At 39.3% G+C, this 23,386-nt stretch overlaps 1 protein-coding gene across 1 annotated transcript in view; it reads right to left on the bottom strand.

Moving 5' to 3' along the window:
• LOC121442570 (ornithine transcarbamylase, mitochondrial) overlaps positions 1-23,386 on the bottom strand; it is a 74,829-nt gene that overhangs the window by 5,385 nt on the left and 46,058 nt on the right. Inside the window, exons 5-9 of the mRNA XM_041644153.1 lie at positions 17,641-17,794; positions 9,669-9,791; positions 4,210-4,263; positions 3,972-4,121; positions 874-1,011 (exon numbers count right to left, since the gene is read on the bottom strand). Coding sequence (XP_041500087.1) covers positions 874-1,011; positions 3,972-4,121; positions 4,210-4,263; positions 9,669-9,791; positions 17,641-17,794 — 619 coding nt within the window. The remainder of the gene's footprint in view (positions 1-873; positions 1,012-3,971; positions 4,122-4,209; positions 4,264-9,668; positions 9,792-17,640; positions 17,795-23,386) is intronic.

Here is a 23,386-nt window from a genome sequence, read left to right as displayed (position 1 = left end):
TAGCATGTGTGTATTCAGTTTTCCAGAAAAATTTCCCACTGAATATTGCAAAAAAAGCAGTTTTTAAGGTTAATATTTCTCAGCATATCGGTGATAAAAAATGATCAATGGTTTTGTCTGAAAGGGACTAAAAACTTCCGAAGGAAAATTTGATATGAATTTTGGAAATATTCTATTCCTATAAACCCATATATCTATATGGCCAAGCTCAAACGGAGAACTTCAATCATTTGATTAAGGTATCAAGAAAAGAATGAACAAGAAAAAGAAGAGAAAGAAGGAAATGGATTTTTAAAATCCATTTTATAGCAGGCACTGAATTAGCAGCTTCACTGAACACAGACAGATTAGAATCTAAAAATTCTATAATATGTAACAGTTGGCCAGTAAGAGTAGTTAGTTCTTACAGCAGTTAGAATTTTGATTAAAATTGATGAATTTGGAAGGAGATCAATTTTAGTTCATTAAAATATACTATGTATGCTAATATGAAATACTGACTTATTAACTTTCTGAACAAAACTAGATAGATACTAGGCTGGCAAAATGGCTCAGCAAGTAGAGACAACTTGCCAGCAAACATGAGGCCCAAAGACCCGCATGGCGAAAGTAACGAACTGACTCCTGCAAAAAAGGAAAAAAAAAACTCCCCTGGTCTCCAATTATACATCATGATAAATGTGTGTCACCTCTGCACGCTCAAAACTAATTAAATAAAGTATAATTTTAAAATGAAAAGCATATGCCATATGAGCCATCAGTAGAGTTGGATAGCCTTGGTTGCTTATTTACCCAAAAGCATGGATTGCCAAGTTGCAAGCACACTTCGACTTCCAGACTTTCTTACCCTTCCATACACACCCTTTTCCTTACCATGATTGTCCACTTTCTATTTTCTGCCTCTGGGAACACTAATGACCGTGGAGAATAAAACACTTCATCGTCCACTTCTTCCGGCTTTCTAGGCAAGCAGTGTAAAAACGTCCAGTCAGACGCAGCAACTTTAGCAGTCTAAAGAGATGGTGATAAGATGGCATTTTAAGTATCAACTCTTCTATGTGGCAATCATCTATCTCTTCTTCAGTATTTTTACTGACACAGTTGTCCTGGCCTAATGTATCACTACAAAACAAAGGATAGAGTGAAGGTTTTGGTTAAAGACACCAATAATGAATTAATTTCTTTAACCTATGGCATTTTGTAGTCACTCTTTTACATTTGGGAGATCATCACTTCAAGTTAAACCAGTAATTCACTTTTCTGATATTCTGTCTAGAAGGGCAATGGCCAATTTCAGTTCTCATATGTAATTGGTAGCAAAAGGTGCCAATATACAAAGAAGTTACTTTGATGCAATGGTATTATATTTTGAGCTTTTTTTCAAATTACAAGTGTTAGCATTTGAATTACCTTGTCACAAATTAAAATAATTTTGAAAAAAGCAGTGAGGTAGGAGTACATTAAAAAGGGTTCAGAGCATTCTGCTCCAGTTATTTTCTTCCCAATGCAAATGTGCTATGACTCTCAATTTTCACCTGCAGTTAATTCCCAGAAGTAACATTCCCCCATCCATTTCCATTTCTTCACTTACAGATTCAAACCTACATTGCCTCGTGCTTTCTTTCCTCAAAATTACTGCCTTTGTACTAAAATTTTATTTCACTTTTAAGTTGAGAATAATTGAGCTTCTAAAGTACTGGAAAAATGAGATGGAAAAGGAAGTAACATTTATACCTGTCATACATCAGGAAAATTATTATTCTGCAAGCTTACAGTACCAGAATCAGAAAATCACCCAAGGCAAGCAGGAGGCAAAGCATAGGTAAGTTAAAATAGTTCCACCAAATATTTGAAACATATATGACAAAAGATTAACCATAATGTATAAAAAGTTCCTACAAACAGCGACAAAAGGGGAATAGAAACCAAGTAACAATATGATAGCAATGTAAAGACATAGAAATGGAAATGACCAATACACATGAAAAGATCTTAGCATAACCAGAAATACGGCAAATTTTAAAACATCACAAGATATAAAATGTAAATAACAAAGATGTATGGAGAAAGAACAATAATATATATCTAGAAGAGTTTAAACTATTCACTCTGTTTGGAAGAGTATCACTGGTATTTTTTAAAGTATAGAACACAGCACACAAAAATTCTTCCTTCAGAAAATTATTCTCTAGCAACGCTTTATAAGGAAATATGAATAAGGTTGTTCATTGTAGAACTGTTTGAAATTATGATTTTTAAAATACATACATTAATATATCAGTAGGAATTATTATGGACAACATTATCAGTCACTTGTACTTCAGATTCTATGGGCAGTATTGAAAAGAATAAAATATCTAACTAGAGTTAACTACAGAACTGAGCTGTGACTGGAAGGGTCAGGGATACTGGTGATGTTTTTCCATTGAGATGCTGGAAATAAATTCACTTTGTGGAAACAGAATCATCTTTATACTTATGCTTTGTGCTTTTTTTGTTTAAATGCATACTGCTCCTCAATGAAAAAATCCATTTAAAAATCCCCAGGAACTGGAGAGATAGGTCAGCAGTTAAGAGTACTGGCTGCTCTGCTAGAGGAGCTGGGTTCGATTCCTAGCACCTACAAGGTGGTTCCCAATTGTCTGTAACTCCATTTCTAGGGGATCCAATGCTCTCTTGTGACCTCAATGGGCACTGCATGCAAGCGGTGCACAGACATACATGGAGGCAAAAAACCCATAGACATAAAATAAAAATGAAAGTAAATACATTTTTACAAAACTAAAAATATCTATATGAATTGATAAGAAAATCTAATTTTTCTTAAGTGAAAAAAGCAAGTGAGAATAATATGTCTAAAGTACCATGTATCAAAAATCAAAGCAGTATTTGTATGCAAATGGCCAAACATATGTAAATGTGCAGAAAAGGGCTGAAAAGAACCACATTGTGTTGGTAAATAGTAGATTATGTGAACATAATCACCTTTGAGAGAGGAAAAAGTAAACATGTTGGTTATGTACCTTGTTAAAAGGGGGGGAACAGTTTTGCTTTGTTTTCCAAGCTTCCATTCTATTTGATATGTAATAAAAAAAATTATTTCTGTTACTTTATCCACAATTTTTGTGCATCTGTGTAATGACTTCTCCACCCCAGTGTGCTCCTGTCATTTGGGGTATGCTTTCAGCAGAGGTTCTCAAAGTTGGGCCCTCAAGTAGCAGAACTGCATCATCCGGGAATCAGATAAGATGCAAATTCCTATGCACAGGAGCTACTGAGTCAGAATCCCTGGCGTTGCCACCTTCTAGCAACGCATACAGGCCATTCTAATGATTGCTCAAGACTGATTGAAGCAGGGTGTGTGGAGGAAGGTAGAGTCTGGTGGTAGAGTTCCTTGTCTAATATTCACTAGGCCCTGGCCTCCACGCCCATGTCCAACACTGCAGACAACAAAAGACAGAGGCGAGGAAAGGAAGGAGACAGTCAGGAAGCGAAGTTTGATATGCAGCTTTTCTGCTTTTCCTGGAAGGCATTAGATTGAAGGGGTGTCCCTTAGAGTGCCTAGGGAGGGTTGGCAAAGCTATCATGAATTTGAGAGACATTAGAAAGGAAAAGCAAGAACTAACCTGGCAAGCACAGTTGTGGGCTCTTCTTATGGGAGAAAGCTTAAGAAATTGCATGCACCTGAAGTAACGCAGTGCTCCCGAACTTACACACAATAAAGCATTTTGGGATCTCTATTGTTGTTAGAGGGGGAAAACTTACTTTTCTCTACAGCCAGGTTTCATAAGTGTTTTTTTCCCCATAGGCTATCACTGATGTTTGGGAGGACAGAGATCATGATGGGATGCAGTAAGTTCTTAATAGGGAACAGAAGGTCAGTCTACTGTCCCTAAAGAGAATGAGGGCTGGGGTGGTGCTAGTCTTCATGAATGCAGCTAATGAACCTTCAGAGAAGCAGCAGTGTGTACCTTCATCGTGACCTGGTAACCCTGGAAAGCCTGAAGACGCTTTTTCTTCTCCTCCTCTTGCCCCATACTTATCCAAGTGTCTGTAATTAATACATTGCCGCCTCGTGCTGCTTCCAATGGATCATTCGTCATTAACAGCTTGGTACCATACTAGCACAGAGAAATTTGCTGGTTAAAAAACTAAAACTTCATGGAACAACAAAAAGCAATTTGAATAGTACAAGAAGAGAGAGCATACCTCCTTGGCATACTGCTCTGCCTGCTTGACTACATTAGGATCTGGCTCATAACCCTGCAAGAAGAAAAAAATAGCTGTTATTTAGGCAGTTAGATCATTTGATTATTAACTATTTAATATATCTTATACCTATCACATACCTAATGACTTAAGACAAAACTAAATAAAGCTCAAGAATAGCCTCTCTCTTCGCTTTTTAAAAGATGTTCCATGTTCAGCAGAGCCATTGGCTTTCATGCTGTCCTTTGGACTTTAAAAAGACAAGCAATTGGTCCACCTTTTCTGGACTATCTCTGTCTTCCTCAATTGTAAAGACAAATGAAGAGCATGGTATTTTCTACCTCACCACAGAGTTCTCTTCGACCTTTCAACGGAATAAGAGTGTTAAATACAAACTTGTCCAGTGCATTTTTATCTGTGCCTTTGCACACAAAGCTCTTTTTTCTCTAACTGACATACTTTTCATCATCCATTCCATGAACAATTTTTTGAAGTCTCAGTCTGAATGACTGCTCCCCAGAAAAGTCCCCTGTGAGCATTCCAGCTAAATAGTAATGGCTCCTGCCTTATTCTTTTCCAAGGGAGTTGCGACTTGATTTGATATGCCATTTCGAATGGTTTGGAGAGGTAAGCAAGGTGCCTAGGAAGAGGTACTCAGTCTTAGGATTAAATGAGTTTGCATGTTGGGGTCTTGTTTGCTTATGCTATTCCTAGCACTAATGGACCTTCTGCTGATGACTAAAGTGGCTAAAGCTATTGCCATGCAACCATGAACAGCTTCCCCCACCCTCTTGCCTGTTTTGTTAACAGCAGTGTCAATTGGTTAGTACGTGCTCCTTATGTCAAAGCTGATTATGAGTCTCCAGCCTCTGGCTACATCCGGGCTTCCATCTCCTTTAGTTCTTCTCACTGTACTCCCACAGGAAAGCCAATCTTCTTGGCGTCCCTGTACATATTTTTGCCCTTTTCTGCCATACCAGCCTTTCACCCTTGAACACCTCTTCCGGGTGGCCATTTTCATCATAACATGTCCTTTCACACACTCTAGCCTCATCTCCAATGCCTCCATATAGGATTCGTGGCAGTTCAATCCCCACAATTACGCTCCCCCTCCTCCATCTTTCTCAGTTTTTGAATTCTAAGCATTTATTATAAATCAATTGTTGTACATTTTAAGTGTTGCTTTCTGTTGAATGTTGCGGTATCCCCTTCACACCCCACCGATATGGGAAATCACAATTAAAGGATGTACTCCTCTCTGTTTCCATGGTGATGCTAGCTGGTGGCTTCATCTGTCAGCCCCCTTTGGACACTGACTTAGCTATAGAAGATCACCTCCCTCAAGCAAACACAGCCTTCTAGGGCCCCACAGATTCAAGGACTGATTGACAGGAAGATAGGTAAATCAGAGCCTCTCTGCACATGCCCAGACAGTTCCAAGTGACCATTCCATATGCAAAATGCTCTGTAGGTCTACTGAATCTATGGGCTGGGACCACATCATAGCCCAACTTCTCCCCCTGCACACGACTGCATCCTTACCCTGCTCTTTGCCACAGCCATCGATTTCAAGAACATGCTGTCATGGGCGTTTTATACATCCTACACACTTAAACTCTCAAAGTCTGCTGTCCAAGAACCTCAGCTTGTGACAGGCATGGCCAGGTGCATTCATTTGAAATCTGGCTTCTTTACCCATACTTATCTACCATAGTTCTGCCACCATCTGATTCTAGAGGATAGAAACTGCAGACATTTTAAAGGAAGCTTTGTTGTGGTCCCACTACCATGAGCTTTTGGGGCCTGGTTTTATGGGGTTTGGGGGAAAGTAATTAATAAAGATTTGTGAATTTGGTAACAAATGTGATCAGTCTTACCAGTAAACATGAGTAAAGAGACCTGGATATTACACTAGGTGCCCACTGCTCTGAAAATGGAGTCTTGCCCTCAGAGAGCAGGTTTTAGACTAAGAATCATTCTTCGAGGAGGAATCAATAAGGACTTAGGGAACCGAGAGGAAATCACCCAACCTTGCACACCCTGAGCCATGACATAGAATGCAGAGGCAGATTCTTCTCTCACATCTCAGTTTTCAGCACTAAATCATTCATTGGCTTCTCCATAAATCTTCAAAGCAGATGAAGTAGGTGAACAGCAAACCGAGTCTAAATAAATATTCACTTAGAACAACGGTGAAAAGCATACCGTCGATGGATATAGAACACTGCCTCAAATCATGGACAGAATACTTAGTTTTGAACATGGAAGTTATTCTTGGGTGAGGCATGAGGAAATGGATTACTTATGACTTTGGAAGCTGTGCAATGTTTCTTAAATTTGCAATAAATCTCCTAGCTTTATCTTTAAGGGAAATAGTTCCAATAACAAGCAAAGACTTACAAATTGTTGGACCAACTTCTGCACTATCAGACTTAACAGCAGGGTTTTTTTTTTAAACAAAAACTTTGCTCTCACCAAGATTTAAGTGGCTTTTGGTACACTTTATCATTAAAATGAGTTTCTGTAAAAGAACAATACTGAAATTACTCTATAATATTGGAATTTTTCTCTTAATGTTAATAAAACATTTTTGACATGCAATCAAATGTTTAAACTGTATATTTCTTCAACAAAATGGAGCCATTCCAAAATCACCTTATAGCAGGGAACAATTATTGTTAATGCACATTTTAGCTGTAAAAGCAAATGCAGTCACATTTTGCCTTAATGCGGAGCCTTTCCGCAGACCAGTGTTTCAGTGAGAATGTGCTCAAACCTGTCAGATCTGAGCTTTAATTTCAGCGTGTGCTGAATGAAAGGAGTATGGTGGTTGTTGCAAGGGTCATCTCCCTGAGTCACTAAACTTCGCTGTAATAGGAGGTCTTCCGGAGCATGCCGTTATTGAATGTGCTTGCCATTTGTTCTACAGCATGACAGGTACATTTGCGCAAATAATGCCCTTAGAAAAGTCATGCCCTAAATATAGAGCAGAACTCAGAGGCAAAGTATTTAGGTAGAATATTTGAGGCCCTTACTTTGAACCCCCTGTACCAGACACACACACACACACACACACACACACACACACACACACACACACACTGCCCAATGGGAACCCCAGAATGTAACTTTATTTGGAAACAGGGTCTTTGTATATATAAGTATATATATATATATATATATATATATATATATATATATATATATAGTCATGGTGAGTGACAGTAGACCTAAATTTACTGCGCTATTATTTGGAAGAACAGGAACATTTACAAATAGAGATATATGGACACAGAATGAAGATGATAGAGGAAGGGATTGGAGTAATTCAGAAAGAATTCAAGTAACAAATGGAATACGGCTATGCCAACACCTAGATTTCAGACAATGTATTACTGTGCTTTGCGAGCCACCCAATTTGTGGTCATTTGTTTTGGCCACCCTAGGACACTTAAGAGAGAAGAACGCACTGACCAAGACTGACTTAATAGTAGAGAAAATGATGTAATGGGTTTTTTGTTGTTGTTGTTGCTGTTAACTTGTTTGGGATATAAAAGGCCACGCAAGTATGTTTCCAACATAGAACTTGCTGCTTTTTAAAGAAAGCCCACTCTCTGGCTACCAGGCTGCTCTTCTCCCTGTAAGTACCAGAGACCTTGCCACTCCACTACGCCCGTTGTCACTCAGCAGTAACCGCTCCAGAAGGAAACCTGCTCTCATGTCTCCAGACTGAGACAATTGTGACGCATACCTTCCACTCTAGACCTCGCTTGCTGTGTCAAGTTAAGCTTCTTCCTGTTTGACTGAGCATATCCCAGTGCTCGGGTGACCAAAACATCCTGGTTTCCCAAATACTCAGGACATTTTTAGCATTTCTCATCTCCAGAAATACCCAGGTCCAGGGAAACCAGGATGGTTGGTCCCTATAAATGGTACACTTCCTTGACTCTTTCCTTTCCCAAATCTTCTACTAGTTCCGCATATGTCTCCTAAATCCCTACCCAGGGATGTGTTAGGAGGAAAGAGGAAACTTAGCCTAAGACACAGGTTTGATTTGGGGGCAAGTGCATGAGGAACTCAAGGACTGGGTGATTACTATTCAAAAAATTCTGCTGTTTATCTTTATGTCATAATTCATGCTCCTGGGAGTTGGTAAGTAAAGATCAAATGGGGGGAGGGGGAGGGAAATGGGAGGCGGTGGCGGGGAAGAGACAGAAATCTTTAATAAATAAATAATTTTTTTTAAAAAAAAAAAGCAGAAGCAGAGAGAAAAATTTTGAAGTTCCCCCTATGTTCAGCTCAGAATAAGCCACAGATGAGACTACTGGGAACTAGCAACCACGTCCTTGTTAGGCAACACTGGCTCATCACTCTGGACAGTAGTTTCCTAATATGATGGTCAATTCCCTTACCACAAATCAACACTTAGTTTCTGAAATAGTTTCTTTTTAGTGGAATTTTCCTTTTTAAAAGACTCCTGAAAGAACATCAGAAGCTAAATAAGAAACAGACTGGGGAGAAAAGAGTAGCAGGTCCAGGTGTTTACCACATTCCTTGCAGATCCTTCAGGGTCGATTTGGGCTTCATTCCCTTAGGTTAATTCCTACCTTTGCCAAGTTCTGTTCATTCTGTGAGGAACAAGGGTATCTTAACATAGGGCTACTTTTAGGGAGATTTGGATGCTTTATTTTAATTTACTTATCCATGCATGTATGCTATTACGCAGATCAAACATTTATGCGTTAAGGAATTCAAACCATATAAAAGGACAATCCCCTGAAAAAAAATCTCCATTTTACCTCTATTCTTGAACCTTTTACATCTATATAGAGGCAGCAACCATTGCCATTTCCTTATATAGCAAGAGTTAAGATATGAAAAATACACATTCAATGAGAGTGTATAATTAGGATCGAAAATATGTATGGGTAATTTTCCTAGACACGTGAGACTCAGACTTAAAAATCCCAAGAGACCCTGGAGATGAGGTTCGAAATCTTAAGCTGGATGCCAGTAATGTGTCCTTCACATAGGATTGACTTTTTCTTTTTCTTTTTTTTTAAAAATCAAATTGCTGTATTAGAGAGATTATAGCACCATTTCCAAGCACTGAGGATTCTACATTGTCTGGTTTTTCGCTGCTTTTTTCAGCCTGTGTGTTGATAATAAACAAAGATGCCAGTCATCATAATGACTGGTATTAAGGCATTCAAAGGCATAATTTGGATGTGCTTCTTATCACAGACTCGAGGAATAAAAGGCATCAGCCAAGACTAGCTTCCAGTATAGAAATGGAAAATTGGGCTCTTAAGCTAGATAGCCATGCCACAGAAGAGTTGGTAATATAGCTTAAAATTGTGTAGCCTCTGCTATGCTGTTTTTGGGCAGAAGCTTTGTTCCTACCCAGTAATAACATCTGACCAACAGGGAGGATCTTGCAGGGCAGAAAGTTTTCCTACCTTTGGAGTAGCTGCTTGAATGTGCATCCCGAATTTTGCAGCACTCATCATGATGGAGTGCAGGATGTTGTTCCCATCCCCGATCCAGCTGAGGGTAAGGCCTTTGAGAGAGCCATAGTGTTCCTAAAAAAGAGGTAAAGGGAATTAAATATAGGGAGGAAACCCACTTTTATGAACAGTTACTAGAGTTAAGATAAAGGAAACAGTTTTCCACTCAAAATAAATGCCTTTGTGGAATGAATAAACTATATTTTGCATTAAATCCAATAACATGACCATACGATCACAAAACAGTAGTGAAAAGGTTCTAATATCTTGATCACAGGTCCAGCCCCCAAATGGGGTGGAGACCCTCTGCTCAACCATAGACCACCCTAGCCAAAAGACAAGAAAGGAAACAGAGACCAAGCAAGCCAAGCAATGAAGACAAACTCAGAAATAGGCACCTAGACCTATAATCACTCCAAACCCAGATGCCTAGACACCAGTGTAAGAACACAGCCAACAACAGCCAGGGCAATGTATCACCACCAGAGTCCAGCTTTCTTACTGCAGCAACGCCTGAATATTCCAACACAGCTGAAACATAAGAAAAAGACCTTAAAGCCAACTTTATGAAGATGATAGAGGTTCATAAGGAGGAAATGAATAAATTCTTTAAATATTTTGAGAAGACAAAAAAATGAGAGGAAATGAATAAATCCTTTAAAGAAAGACAAGAAAAAAATCAAACAAACAGTTGAAGCAAACTAACAAAACTCTTTAAGACCTAAAAATGTAAATAGAAGCAATAAAGAAATCACAAACTGAGGGAATTCTGGAAATGAAAAATCTAGGTAATTGAACAGGAACTATAGACACATCACCAACAGAATACAAGACATGGGAGAGAGAATCTCAGGCATTGAAGATATGATATGATAAAAAAAATTGATACCTAAGTCAAAGAAAATTTTAAATATAAAAAGTTCATGACACAAAATATCCAGGAAATCTGGGACACTGTAAAAAGACCAAACTAAGAAGCAGTCCTTGAAAGTCTCTCAACCCCCTACATCTCCCCCAAGAAAAACAGTGCTGGACAGTTTTAGCACAAAATTCTATCAGACTTTCAAAGAAGAGCTAAAACCAATTCTCCTCAAATTATTCCACAAAATAGAAACAGAAGTAATATTGCCAAATTCTTTCTATGAGGCCACAGTCACCATGATACCCAAACTACATAAGGATTCATCAAAGAAAGAAAATTAGAGACCAATTTCTGTCATAAACATAGGTATAAAAATAATAAAATACTCGCAAACTAAATCCCATAACACATCAAAAAGATCATTCACCATTATCAAGTAGGCTTCATCCCAGAGATGTAGGGATGGGTCAACATATGAAAATCAGTCAGTGTAATCCACCATATTAAAAAAAACTGAAAAAACAACATGATCATATCATTAGATGCTGAAAAAGCCTTTGACAAAGGCCAACACCTCTTTATGATAAAAGTCTTGGAAAGATCAGAGATAAAAGGAACATACCTAAACCTAAGAATGGCAATTTACAGCAAGCCTAAAGCTAAAATCAAACCAAATGGAGAGAAACTCAAAGCAACTCCACTAAAAACAAGAACAAGAGAAGGCTTTCTACTCTCTCCATATAGTCCTTGAAGTTCTAGTGGGAACAATAAGACAACTGAAGGAGATCAAGGGGATATAAATTGGAAAGGAAGAAGTCAAAGTATTGTTATTTGCAGATGATATGATAGTATACACAAGCAAGAACAAAACTTCTAGCAGGGAACTCTTACAGTTGATATATGCCTTCAGTGAAGTAACTGAATACAAAATTAACTCAAAAAATCAGTAGTCCTCTTATATACAAACAATAAGTAGGCTAAAAAAGAAATCAGAGAAACAACATCCCTTACAATAGCCATAAATGATATAAAATATCCTGTGCTAATTCTCACTAAGCAAGTGAAAGACTTGTATGATTAAAAATTTCAAGTCTTTGAAGAAAGAAATAGAAGAAAATATCAGAAGATGGAGAGACTCCCCATGCTCATGGATCAGTAGAATTTACATAACTAAAAATATCCATCCTACCAGAAGCAATCTACAGATTCAATGCAATCCCAATCAAAATTCCAGCACAACTCATTACAGATATTGAAAGTGAAAGGACAATATTCAATGTCATAGGGAAAAACAAAAAATCAGGACAGCTAAAATAATCTGTACTATAAAAAGAACTTCTGGAGATATCAGTATTCCTGATTTCTGGCTCAACTACAGAGCTATAGTAGTAAAAACTACATGGTATTGGCATCAAAACAGATAGGTTTTTCAATGGAATTGAACTGAAGACCCAGATGTAAATCCACACATCTATTAACAACCTGATTTTTGACACAGAAGCCAAAAATACACAATGGAAAATAGAAAGCATATTCAACAAATGGTGCTGGCATAACTGAATGTCAGCATGTCGAAAAATGCAAATTTCTCCATATCTACCACCCTGCACAAAACTCAAGTTCAAGTGGATCAAAGACATCAACATAAAACCAGATACACTGAACATAATAAAAGAGAAAGTGGGGGATAGCCTTAAACACATTGACGCAGGAGACAACATTTGGAACAGAACACCAATATCACAAGCACTAAGATCAACACTTAACAAGTGGAACCTCATGAAACTGTAAAGCTCTGTAAGGCAAAGAACATAATCAATAGGACAAGACAGCAGCTTACAGAACGTGAAAAGGTTTTCACCAATTCTACATCAGACAGAAGGCTAATATCCATAATATATATAAAGAATTCAAGAAATCAAACAATCCAATTTAAAAATGGGATACATATCTAAACGGAGTTCTCAAGAAAGGAATCTCAAATGGCTGAGAAATGAATTCCTAACAGTAAGAGAAGGGGCTGTCACTGACTCTTTTACTGGCTTTTGGGACCCTACTCTTCATACTAGGTCACCTTGCCCAGCTTTAATAAATGAGGAGGTGCTTAATCTTATAGCAACTTGATATGTCATGTTTTATTGATATTCATGGGAGACCTGCCCTTTCCTGAACAGAAAAGAGGAGTAGGTGTGGGGGGGGGGGGAGGCAGAGGAGGGTTAGAGAGGAGGGATGGGAAGAAAGGAGGGAAGGGAAATTGCAGCCAGGTTATAAAATAAAAAAGAGAAATGTTCAACATCTTTAGAATTTGGGGAAATGCAAATCAAAACTACTTTGAGATTCCACCTGTAATAATGGCTAAGATCAAAAACATAAGTGATAGTTCATACAGGTGAGGATGTGGAGCAAGGTAAACACTCCTCCATTGCTGGAGGGAGTACAAATTTCTACAGCCACTATGGAAATCAATGTCAGCTCCTCAGAAAACTAGGAATTGAGCTACCTCAATACCCAGCTATACCACTCTTTGGCATGTACCTAAAGGATGCTCCAGCCTATCACAAGGGCATTTTGTCAATTATATTCATATATGTTTTATTCAGAATAGCCAGAAACTGGAAACAACCCAGATGTCCTTCAACAAATAATGGATAAAAATTGCAGTACATTTGCACAAAGGATTATTACTCAGCTATTAAAAACAATAACATCATAAAATTTACAGGCAAATCGATGGAACTAGAAAGATCATGCTGTGTCAGGTAACCCAGACCCCAGAAAGACAAACATGGTATGTACTTACTCAAAAGTGGACATTAGCTGTAAAGGATAATCATGCTACACAATTCATAGACTCAAAGAGGAGAAAACAAGGAAGGATCAAAGGAGGGGGTGCATGGATCTCCCTGGGAAGGTTAAATAGAATAGATTTTGTCTGTGGACTGTGGGTGGGTAGGAATGGCGGCAGGAGGGTTCAGGTGCAGTGGTTGTGGAGGGAGAGAGTACTGGGAGAGACAACCTGAATTAGGGAGTATTGGAGGGTGATGTGGAAACCTAGTGCTGTGGAAACTCCCAGGAATCTTTGAGTGTTACCAGACTCCTAGTAATGGGTGATACAGATCCCCCAAATGGCCATCTTTTATAATCAGGCAAGGCTTCCAGCAGTGGGACTGGGGCACGAGTCAAGCCACAGAACTTTTGACCTACAATCTGTCCTGCCTCCAAGATGTGACGGGGTAATAGTGATGCAGAACTTCTGGGAGTGGCCAACCAATGACTGGTCCAAGTTCAGACCCACACCTTGAGAGGGAGCCCACCGCCCAGATGGCCAGGAAACAGACGTGGGACAGCCCAGAGACTCAGGATAGAAACAACCATGACTGTAGGTGGGGGCAGGGAATGTCAATGAAACGATTCCTCATGATAAGTCTGCTGTACTCATAGATTGGTGCCTAGTCCGGTAGCCCAGTTTTCATGAGAGAGGCATCCTTCAGCAACTGATGGTAGCAGAGGCAGAGACCCACAGTCAAACCCTAGGTGGAGCCAGGGTAACCCTGGAGAAGAGGAGCGGGTGGGAGAAAGGAAGATTGTAGGAGGCAGAGGGGTGGAGGACATCACAAGAACACCACCCACAGAATCAACCAATAAGGCTCATAGGAGCTCACAAAGACTGAATGGACAGTCATGAACCCTGTATAAGCTAGCTCTGCATATATGGTTTGGTTGTGTAGCTTTGTGTTTTGTGGGACTTCTCACAATGAGAGTGGGGGTGTCTCTAAGGCCTTCACCTGTTCTTGGGACCCTTTTCCTCCTAATGGTTTTCTTCCTCCAGCCTTGATGAGGGTTTGTGTCTAGTCTTATAGTAACTTGTTATGACATGTTTGGTTCATATCCCTGGGAGGCCTGCTCCTTTTTGTTTTTGTTTCTCGAGATCAGGTTTCTCTGTAGCTTTGAAGCCTGTCCTGGAACTAGCTCTTGTAGACCAGGCTGGCATAGAACTCACAGAGATCCACCTACCTCTGCCTCCTGAGTGTTGGGATTGAAGGTGCATGCCACCAGTGCCCTGGTGGCCTGCTCCTTTTTTTAAATAAGGGAAACAAAGGCGAAGTGGATCTAGGGGGCGGGGGAGTGTGTGTGGTGGGAACTGGGAAGAGTAGAGGGAGGGGAAACAGCAGTCAGGATGCACTATATGAGAGAAGAATAAAATAAAATAAAGCTCTAATATCTTAAATCAAGACACGTTACAGAGACTTAGATTTTCATGAATGTTGAATCTGTTTTATCATTCAAGGAATGAGCACTATTGATATCCATACATCATCTTTAATGCTGAAGATGAAACAAAGAAGAGACAAAAAGCAACCGTGACTTTCACTCACTGATGTAAGGAAGGAGCTGCTATAATGCACTAGAAACACCATCGCATAGTGACTCAGAAAACACTGCCACCATTGATGGTTGAAAACCATGCCCAATGATATTTTGATTGTTTATGGATATAGTTATGTATAAAGTATAAAGTCATTCCCGGGAATTATAAATACAAATATCACGCAAACAACTTCTTGGTGGGGTGGGAGTAAAAGGAAATGTACACAGAGGTTTCAACTCAATCATTTCATTTTGAATAGATAAATAAATTTAAAGTAATTGCTTTACCACCTGAGAATTTGACAGAAGTGCTGTGAAGATGGGGCTCACTAGTAACGTTCTTTCCAAGCCAACGTGAGGCCAAGGGTACCATCCCCAACCCCACAAAAGAAAAAAATGATAAAGTAGTATACTGTACACATAAGAACTTATCGTTATTTCTAAGATTAAAGGTATTTCTTTTATGGAGGGATGGCAAGCACATGCCACAGCATGTGTGCGGGAGTCATCTGACAACTGCCAGGGTTAGTTGTCTTCTTCCTCTATGTGGTTTCCCAGAATTGAACTTGGGTAATGAGGGTTGGTGACAAGTGCCTTTACTCCCTGAGCTATCCCATTGGCCCCGGTTTTTATTTGTCTTGAAATGTCTGTAGGCTTAATAGATTTAAATATTTAAATAGTTGCAAAGATCAAAGAAGAAAGGTAAAGACTAAGGAATTTGGAGATCATGAAACTACTAGGTTGCTAAGGTAGGATGTGAAGCCAGATTCATCTCATGCAGACCTCATGCACTTGAGAAACTGCCCTTTGGTCACCGAAATCCTCTTTTGGTGTCTCGTTGGTGAAAGCATTGCACAAGGGCCAGAAGGAGACCCTATGATGAACAGAACAGCTCATGACTCCCACCCCAGTGAGTTCATGATTTAGTAATGATAAAAACCCAAAGAGAAGCATAAAGTCATCTAGTGTCTACATGAAGGTTCACTAAAAAAACAGCACCTATCCATCTGACATCACTGTTTTGTCTCCTCTGTGTGGATCTTATCTTCATCTCTGAACAGCATTTCTTTATGTTCTATCTCTCATTTCAATGTTCACAGCTTATTCAAATGAGAAGGAAGATGGGTTTATCCAGTTTGTCCTGTCTCCACAAAATCAGATACTCAGAAACCATGATTGTTATGATGCCAAGTGACAAAAACTTGTAGTTTGGCCATGTCTAATCAAATAATGTAAGTCTTAAAAGTTATTAAAGTTCCTGATGTATGAACACATGGCCGAATTAGACCCTTAACTCCATAAATTCTACATATTTTTCATTTTATTTTTAACCATTTTTTTAAATGACAGAAAATGCTCCCCTCCTTCTACCACTAAGCATTTGACCTAAACACCTCTGATCTTCATTTCTAAGTTACAGAGTCTGGTGATTGTAGAATAACAGTATTAGCTACCTTCTACAGTGCTTGGATGAAATACTTGGCAAAAGCAAGTTAAGGAAAGAAAGGTTTATTTTTGGCTCAAAGACTCAAGGATACAGTCTATCATTGTGGGGCAATCAAGGCAGCCAGAGCTTGAGGCAGCTAGTCGGACTGCATTCAGAATCAGGAAGCAGAGAGAAAAGCGAATAACAGTATTTAGCTAATTTCCTCCTTCTTGTCGCTTCAGGATGCCAGGTCATGGAATAGTGCTGCCCACAGTTAAAGTGGCTCTTCTCCCCACCTCAGTTGACCTACTGTAGACAGTCCATCACAGACATATCTAGAGGCTTGTGTTCTGGGTGATTCTGGAGCCTACGAAGAACACAATCTTGAGCAGCAGAGTCACTTAAGTCATGGTAATTCTACATGCAATTGCATTCCTTCTTCTTCCATTGTTAAAGAGAAAGCAAAGTGATGAAAGAAGAGAGGATGTGAGAGGAGCTGGAAGAGGGTTGGAAAAGGGATTGGGAAGCAAAGGATCATACAGACTCTTTATAGCAATGCACTGTTTTCTAGATCTATAGCATTCACATGAAAGACCCTCAGAGAGGACCTTTTTCTCCAATGATGACCCCAGAACCAGGACACTCCGAGACCAGGCCACAGGATGCAATTAGCAAGAGGTTTATTGAGTAAACACAGGTACCTGTGGGCAGCAAAGTCTTTCGGAGGACTTTGCACGCCTGCAGACTGGGGGGAGGTCTTTTTATAGGGAAGAGCAAAAAGCAAGTTTACAGAAGCAAAAGCGTGGTTATCGCTTGACCGGAATGAGGCGGGGGCATGAATGGTTTCCTCTCTCAGCATGGATGCCTGGCAACAGTCATCCTGTTCCTATCTTTATAGATATCCTGTTTAGCAGTCAACCTGCTTTGTTGATGTCCTATCTTATTGACATCCTGCCTTGCAGTCTTCCTATCTCATAGACACCCTGCTCTCTCAAGCACATGGGATGTTCTTATGAGAGCAGGCTGGCTGCTGATCCGGAGAATTTTTTTTTAAAGCAAACAGACGTTCCCCCGGGAGCATGCTAGCTGCGGGTTTTGAAGAGGGGGTCTGTAGGGTCTTTCACACACATATGCTATAATTATCTTCAGACAGAAGTTATTCACAGTAATGATTAAACGTCATTTAAGTAAATGGTTCCACTTGATGGTAGGAAGGAATTATTTGTTGATTTTTTTCCTGTTTTGTAAAGCAAAGAAATAACACCAACCTGGAGTGTGAGGTAATCAGCCAGGATCTGAATAGGATGGTACAAGTCTGAGAGTCCATTGACAATTGGAATGGATGCTTCCTTAGCCAGGATGTCCAGATCTGACTGTTTATACACTCGAGCTAACACTGCGTCTGTCATGCTAGATAGCACACTGTAACAAACCAAGAAAAGACATTCTAAGCAAGTTTTACCTAATAAACCCATCTTTAATACAAGCTCCTAAAAGATATGAATAATTGCTAAAAATTAAAATGTGTATTACAATATACCTATAAACATGATAGACTGAAAAGCTAACATCAAACATATAGTCATTATAGAAAAAAGATGCTGTTCCACCCCCATCTTATACAATGACTTTGTTACATTTTTACATACATAAGAAATCAATTTTTCAGTTCAGCAGACATGATAAATTATAACTGATAAATGCCAATTTGTCAGTTTATCTATGTTTAAATGGAGAAGACCAAAAGGGAAGACATTCAAAGAAACATTAATGACCTGATACATGGCTAATTTTCTCTTATATTAGTCCACAGGGGAAAATTTCACTGTTTCTATAAAATATAAAGCATCCATATAGCAGCTATGGAAACACACATAGACTGTCCTACAAAAGATAACCTGCTATATGGAAAACTGTCCACTGACAGACTCTGAATGTCATAGCGTCTGCACCTGCAGCATCAAGGACATGGCTACCTTCTCCATAGGCTGTTCCCGTGCAGTGACTAAGTTCAGCATAGGGGAATGGCGCTGGACCATTTAGTCTTTTCTCTGGAGATGCCTATCGCCCAGTCAAGTCTTTTTCAAAGCTGCACTGCCACATGGACCTCTTCTACTCTTACCTGTATCTCTTTCCTTACTTTCTCCCATATTCAAGTCAGTCCTGCATGCTGGTATGAAGTCTCCATCAAATCCCTTCAGGCTTTCTACCTCTATTCTCTTCCTTGGGTGTTTCCCCTAATAAATGTCTTGTATGGCTAATTCCATCTTGGAGTCTGCTTCACAGTGGACCTGTCCTAACAGCTCAAAATGAACTCTGGTTCTTAGAAAATTCAAGTGTCCCCCAAAGATTTCTTGCACACAGGATCAAAGATTGGAAAGTAGATTCACATATAAACATTTCCTAGACATTTTGATTCTTTGAAATGTTGGTAGATTGAACACAGCTATAATTCCCAGACTTTCAGATTTTTTTTGAATCAGCAACGTTTCCAAAAAACATCTGGAGATCGACAAAATATCTCCAACTCCCTGACTTTGAGTTTTTAAAATGATTAAATACAATGTATTGTTAGCCTTCCCTAATAAATCAGAGAACATTTTTAAGACAAAAAAGGTGTTGGGAGTGATCCATAAAGTCTGTAAATTGAGATGTCTGAAATTTATGTTATTATTTAATTCTTTTTTTTTAAAATTTTGCTGCTGATGGGAGCTTCTCCATAGTAGGGCATCAGCAGAGGAATCCAGATGCACTGTAGCTCTAAATTGTGTAAGCACATTCTGTAGTATAGCATGAGATGGGTGACTAAAAAAACACTTTATAGTTGGGGTGATGTCCCTGCTTCCCAAGGCTCAGGGACCAATGAAGAGGAAAGTGTTGGAAATATTACAAGGAGCAGAGGTTGGATAATACCATAGTTACCCAGTGTCCTCTGGACATGATGGAACCACTTTGCTCAGGATCTCCCAGCAGCTGGGGTTGCCTGAACAAGACCTGCCCACAATCAAAGCAATCACCATTCTAGCATGGAAGAGGAAGGGGTTTATGGGCCCCTACCACTGAGGAGCTATGGACAGTTGATGGCTTCTGGGGGAGAAAAGGTTAATTTTCTTTAGGTGTGGTTCCTGGTAGCTCAACCCATACCCCAATGGACAGCCCAGTACCAAGGAGAAGTACAAAATGGATTCTCTGGGCTATTTTTTTAAAAAAAAACTAAGACAAAAGTTGGGTATTTGTCAGGAGGTGGGGTGGATTTGGGGGAAGAATGGGGGTGAGTATGATCAAACATATTATTATATTAAATTATTAAATAATTAATACAATATTTTTAAAAATACATGGTGTCTATTATCTTTTGGTGCTGCACTTAAGGCATTTCAAATCTGTTCCACACGAAAATCACTGAGAATGGTTTTGAAATTTTTGATGCTCACTCTACATAGCATCCCTTATGTCAGAAAAATCAGAATCTCTAGGAGATGGTACTTAGACATCAGTGGTTTTTGTTTGTTTGTTTGCTTGATTGATTGATTTAATTTCCAAGAAGATGCCAATTTTCAGATAAGGCCGAAAACCCAAACTAGCCCATTGTTCTTCATTTCGGTATTGGCAGAACCTGGACCCTTAGCAGCGACACAGGATCTCAGAGTCCACCCAGATTTTCTGATGCATCATCCCCACTGTAACTGGATCTCTAAGTCCAAATTTGCACATTAAAGTTTAAAGTTCTTGCTAAAAAGAGAATTGAGCCTACCAAATTTTAAAAAAATCAATGATTCTTTTCTTAGAATCATAACAAGTTAGAAAAAAATACAAGAATAAAAAATGCTTCTGAGGTAAGCGCCTATAATAGATGGTAGAGAATATTCTCTGAGTCACTTTAAATAAAAGGGTATCTCAAGTACTCTGAGTATAGAATGATTCACCAGGAAATACTTCCAGCAAAGCCTCCTGATTAGAACAACCAGCTACCCTGGATCTGATAAGCTGAGCCTTTGTTGACCTATACTATGTTGAGTAACAGAACTTTCTCCAAATATAGAGGATGACTTCTGAATTTTTAGGTGTTTCAGCTAACCATCCAAAGTTTAATAATAAAGGCACTAATAGCTATGTTAAAACAATTTTGTACCAGCTTTTCTATTCTTGATAATCAAAATACAAATCTTCCGAGTAGAATGCCAGTTTCCAACTCTACTGCAGAAAAGTAAATCAAAGGAAGTAGAAAACTCAGTAAGATCTAAATCATAACCAACCAATAAGCCCACATTTAAAGCGAATTAATTTTATGACACCTACAATCTCATAAGTGAGATGCAGTAAAAGACTTTGGGGCACCTCAGCATTACTGCACCCCCCTTCCTGGGACCCAGGAACCTGGTAACCAACCATGCGTGCACTGGAGCTTTGAGTAATTTCCATCCCCTTTGTAGTCTTTCTTCAATAGACCCAGACTCTGGAACTGGGGTGAGACGACCTGCAGATGACCTGCAAGTGCTCCTCCTTGTTCAACCAACCCAGCAACCGCCATAGCACTGATCAATTAGAGTTAGCTGACCATTAAATGAACTAGTCAAAATAGTTGACAAATGATTTCTGGACTCTCCCCTTTGATTCTGTACTACCCCCTCCCTGATTCTGTGTTTTTTTTCCTTCAAAGGATTCTGTAATAGGCAAAGCAGGGGTCCAATTCCTTTTGCTATTGCATCAACCGCGCTGAGAGTGTCTCTTGGGGCTAGCTCCTCCTTGGTGGGGCTTTAGGGCCCAACAGCAGAAGTATGTTTGAATTTATATGTCATATTTTACCTTCTTTAAACATGAGTGACTTCTTAAAGTGTATACATATGCCCCCAAACCCGGTGGCTTTGCCAAGGTACCACCTCCTAAATTTTCATCACCTCCTATTATCCTAGAAGTTTATGTTCGTCAATGAATGTGTTAATCTACTGATGATGTCACAGCTCTCATGACTCAATCATTTCTCAAACTTCCCACCTCTGGACATTTCTGCACTACTGACTAAGCCATGAACCTGTGGGGGATATGTCAAAACCAAACCACAACGACCCCTGTGTGGAAGAGTAGCCAGGCATGGAGAGAAAATGCATATGGTATGAAGACTTTGGTGGCTGAAATGAGAGGAAGACAGCCCTGGACATGGCCCTAGATTTGGAGCAGACAAGTACTGGGAATGTATGTCAGGAGGATTATACTCTAGAAAATTCTCTGCACTGTACTATCACAAAGAACCTGGAAATGGAATCTTGTAGTAACACTACAAACCAGCCTTCAGAAAGCAAAATCAACTTCTGCAGTATTCCAGCTGTTGAGCCATTTTGAAAAGGTATGAGTGCTGAGTAATACTCTAATATGTATATATTCCATACTTTAGAGGTGGGCGGTCCTTGGGCTTCCCACAGGTCAGGGAACCCTGATTGCTCTTTGAGCAGATGAGGGAGGGGGACTTGATCGGGGGAGGGGGAGGGAAATGGGAAGCGGTTGCGGGGAGGAGGCAGAAATCCTAAATAAATAAATAAATAAATAAATAAATAAATAAAAAAGGTATGAATGAACTCATGAAATGTCTGCTAACACATGATCTACAAGTTCGGTGCCACAATAAAGGGATGTAAAGATAGAAAAGATGGCAGAAGGAACTGGGAGTGTAAATCAATAAGGCACTTGACTAACATGCATGGGCTCTCGTTCCATCACCAACACTGAAGGGCAAAGTTAGGTATGATGGTGCACACCTTACTTATAGCACTCTGAAGGTTGAGATAGGAAGATAAGCACTGGCTCAAGGCCAGCCTTAGGCATATAGTAAGACACTCCTAACCCAACCCCACATACACCAAGCAGAAATAAGTTTCCATTCTAATTCCTTGTGCAGGGCACAAAAGAAGCGTCATTTGGGATAGTTCTTCAAGATCATGAAGAATTCAGGGTCAGAAGAGACATTTGTAAAGGCAAAATGGGTCATGCACTTCTCACTATTGGTCCATTACAGCAACTCAAATGCCAGAAAGAACCTGGTGTGTGCTAATAAAGTTCTTCTTGTGTTACGACAGAGAGAGAGAGAAAGAGAGGGGGGAGAGAGGGAGAAAGAGAATGGGACAACAGCATGATATGACAGACTGGAGGGATTAAGATTTTATACACATATTAAGAATTTTCATTTCAGCTCAGTCAGTAACCATGAGCTGTACAGAACATGACAGTACAGAAGCTGTTTTCCCCCCTAGATCCCTGCAAACATCTTTAGCACAAAAAAAATGGTCTTTAAAATTGTTCTATTAAAAAAAATAGAAAGGGAAACATTAGAGGCTATTCAATTCAATGTCCTTGGCAGGATAAAATCAGAACAGTTCTGTAACATCACATTGTTGCCAGGAAGCAAGAGAGCCTTTTAATTGGCAAGGGCGCAGTGAAGAAGGAGGGAGTCAACTTAAGGAAGCTTCCATTTTCCATCTATAATTATTTAGAGCAGTAAAAAATATTACATAAAACATGTTCAATTTGTAAAAGGCAATGGTACTTGTAAGAGATGGATTAAGAAGAAGAAAATGTACAAACATTAAAGGGAAATATGAAAGATAAATGAATAAAATCTCTGCATTTGAATTTATTTAAACAAGTAGGCATACCTACATACACACATACATGATTCAGACAGATATTTTATGGGTATTTTTGTTAAATATATTTCCTAAATATTAAGCATATATATCTATTATTTTCAATTTGCATAATCCATAAAAAATTGCCTTAATTTTTTCATCAACTGGTCCTAGAAACAGTAGAAACTGTTCCAAAAAAGGCCCTCTAGCATCTGTGGCCTTTTACAAGAGAGAAGCAGCAGTGTCTCCTGCAGTTTCCTAGCACCAAAAAATGTGATAGTACTGTTATTCCAAAGATAATTAGTTAGCTTTCCGTCTAAAATTTCAACTTCACATTCCTGCTTCTCTGAAGGGGAAATCTTTTCATGACTTAACTAATTCTAATGCAATGCAA

This window comes from Microtus oregoni, unplaced genomic scaffold (genome assembly GCF_018167655.1).
Source record: "Microtus oregoni isolate MIOR12 unplaced genomic scaffold, Mior012 000092F_000, whole genome shotgun sequence".
In the NCBI taxonomy this organism is placed as follows: Eukaryota; Metazoa; Chordata; class Mammalia; order Rodentia; family Cricetidae; genus Microtus; species Microtus oregoni.
The sequence above is the reverse complement of the archived record's forward strand: the minus strand, read 5'-3'. Positions and strand labels throughout refer to the sequence as shown.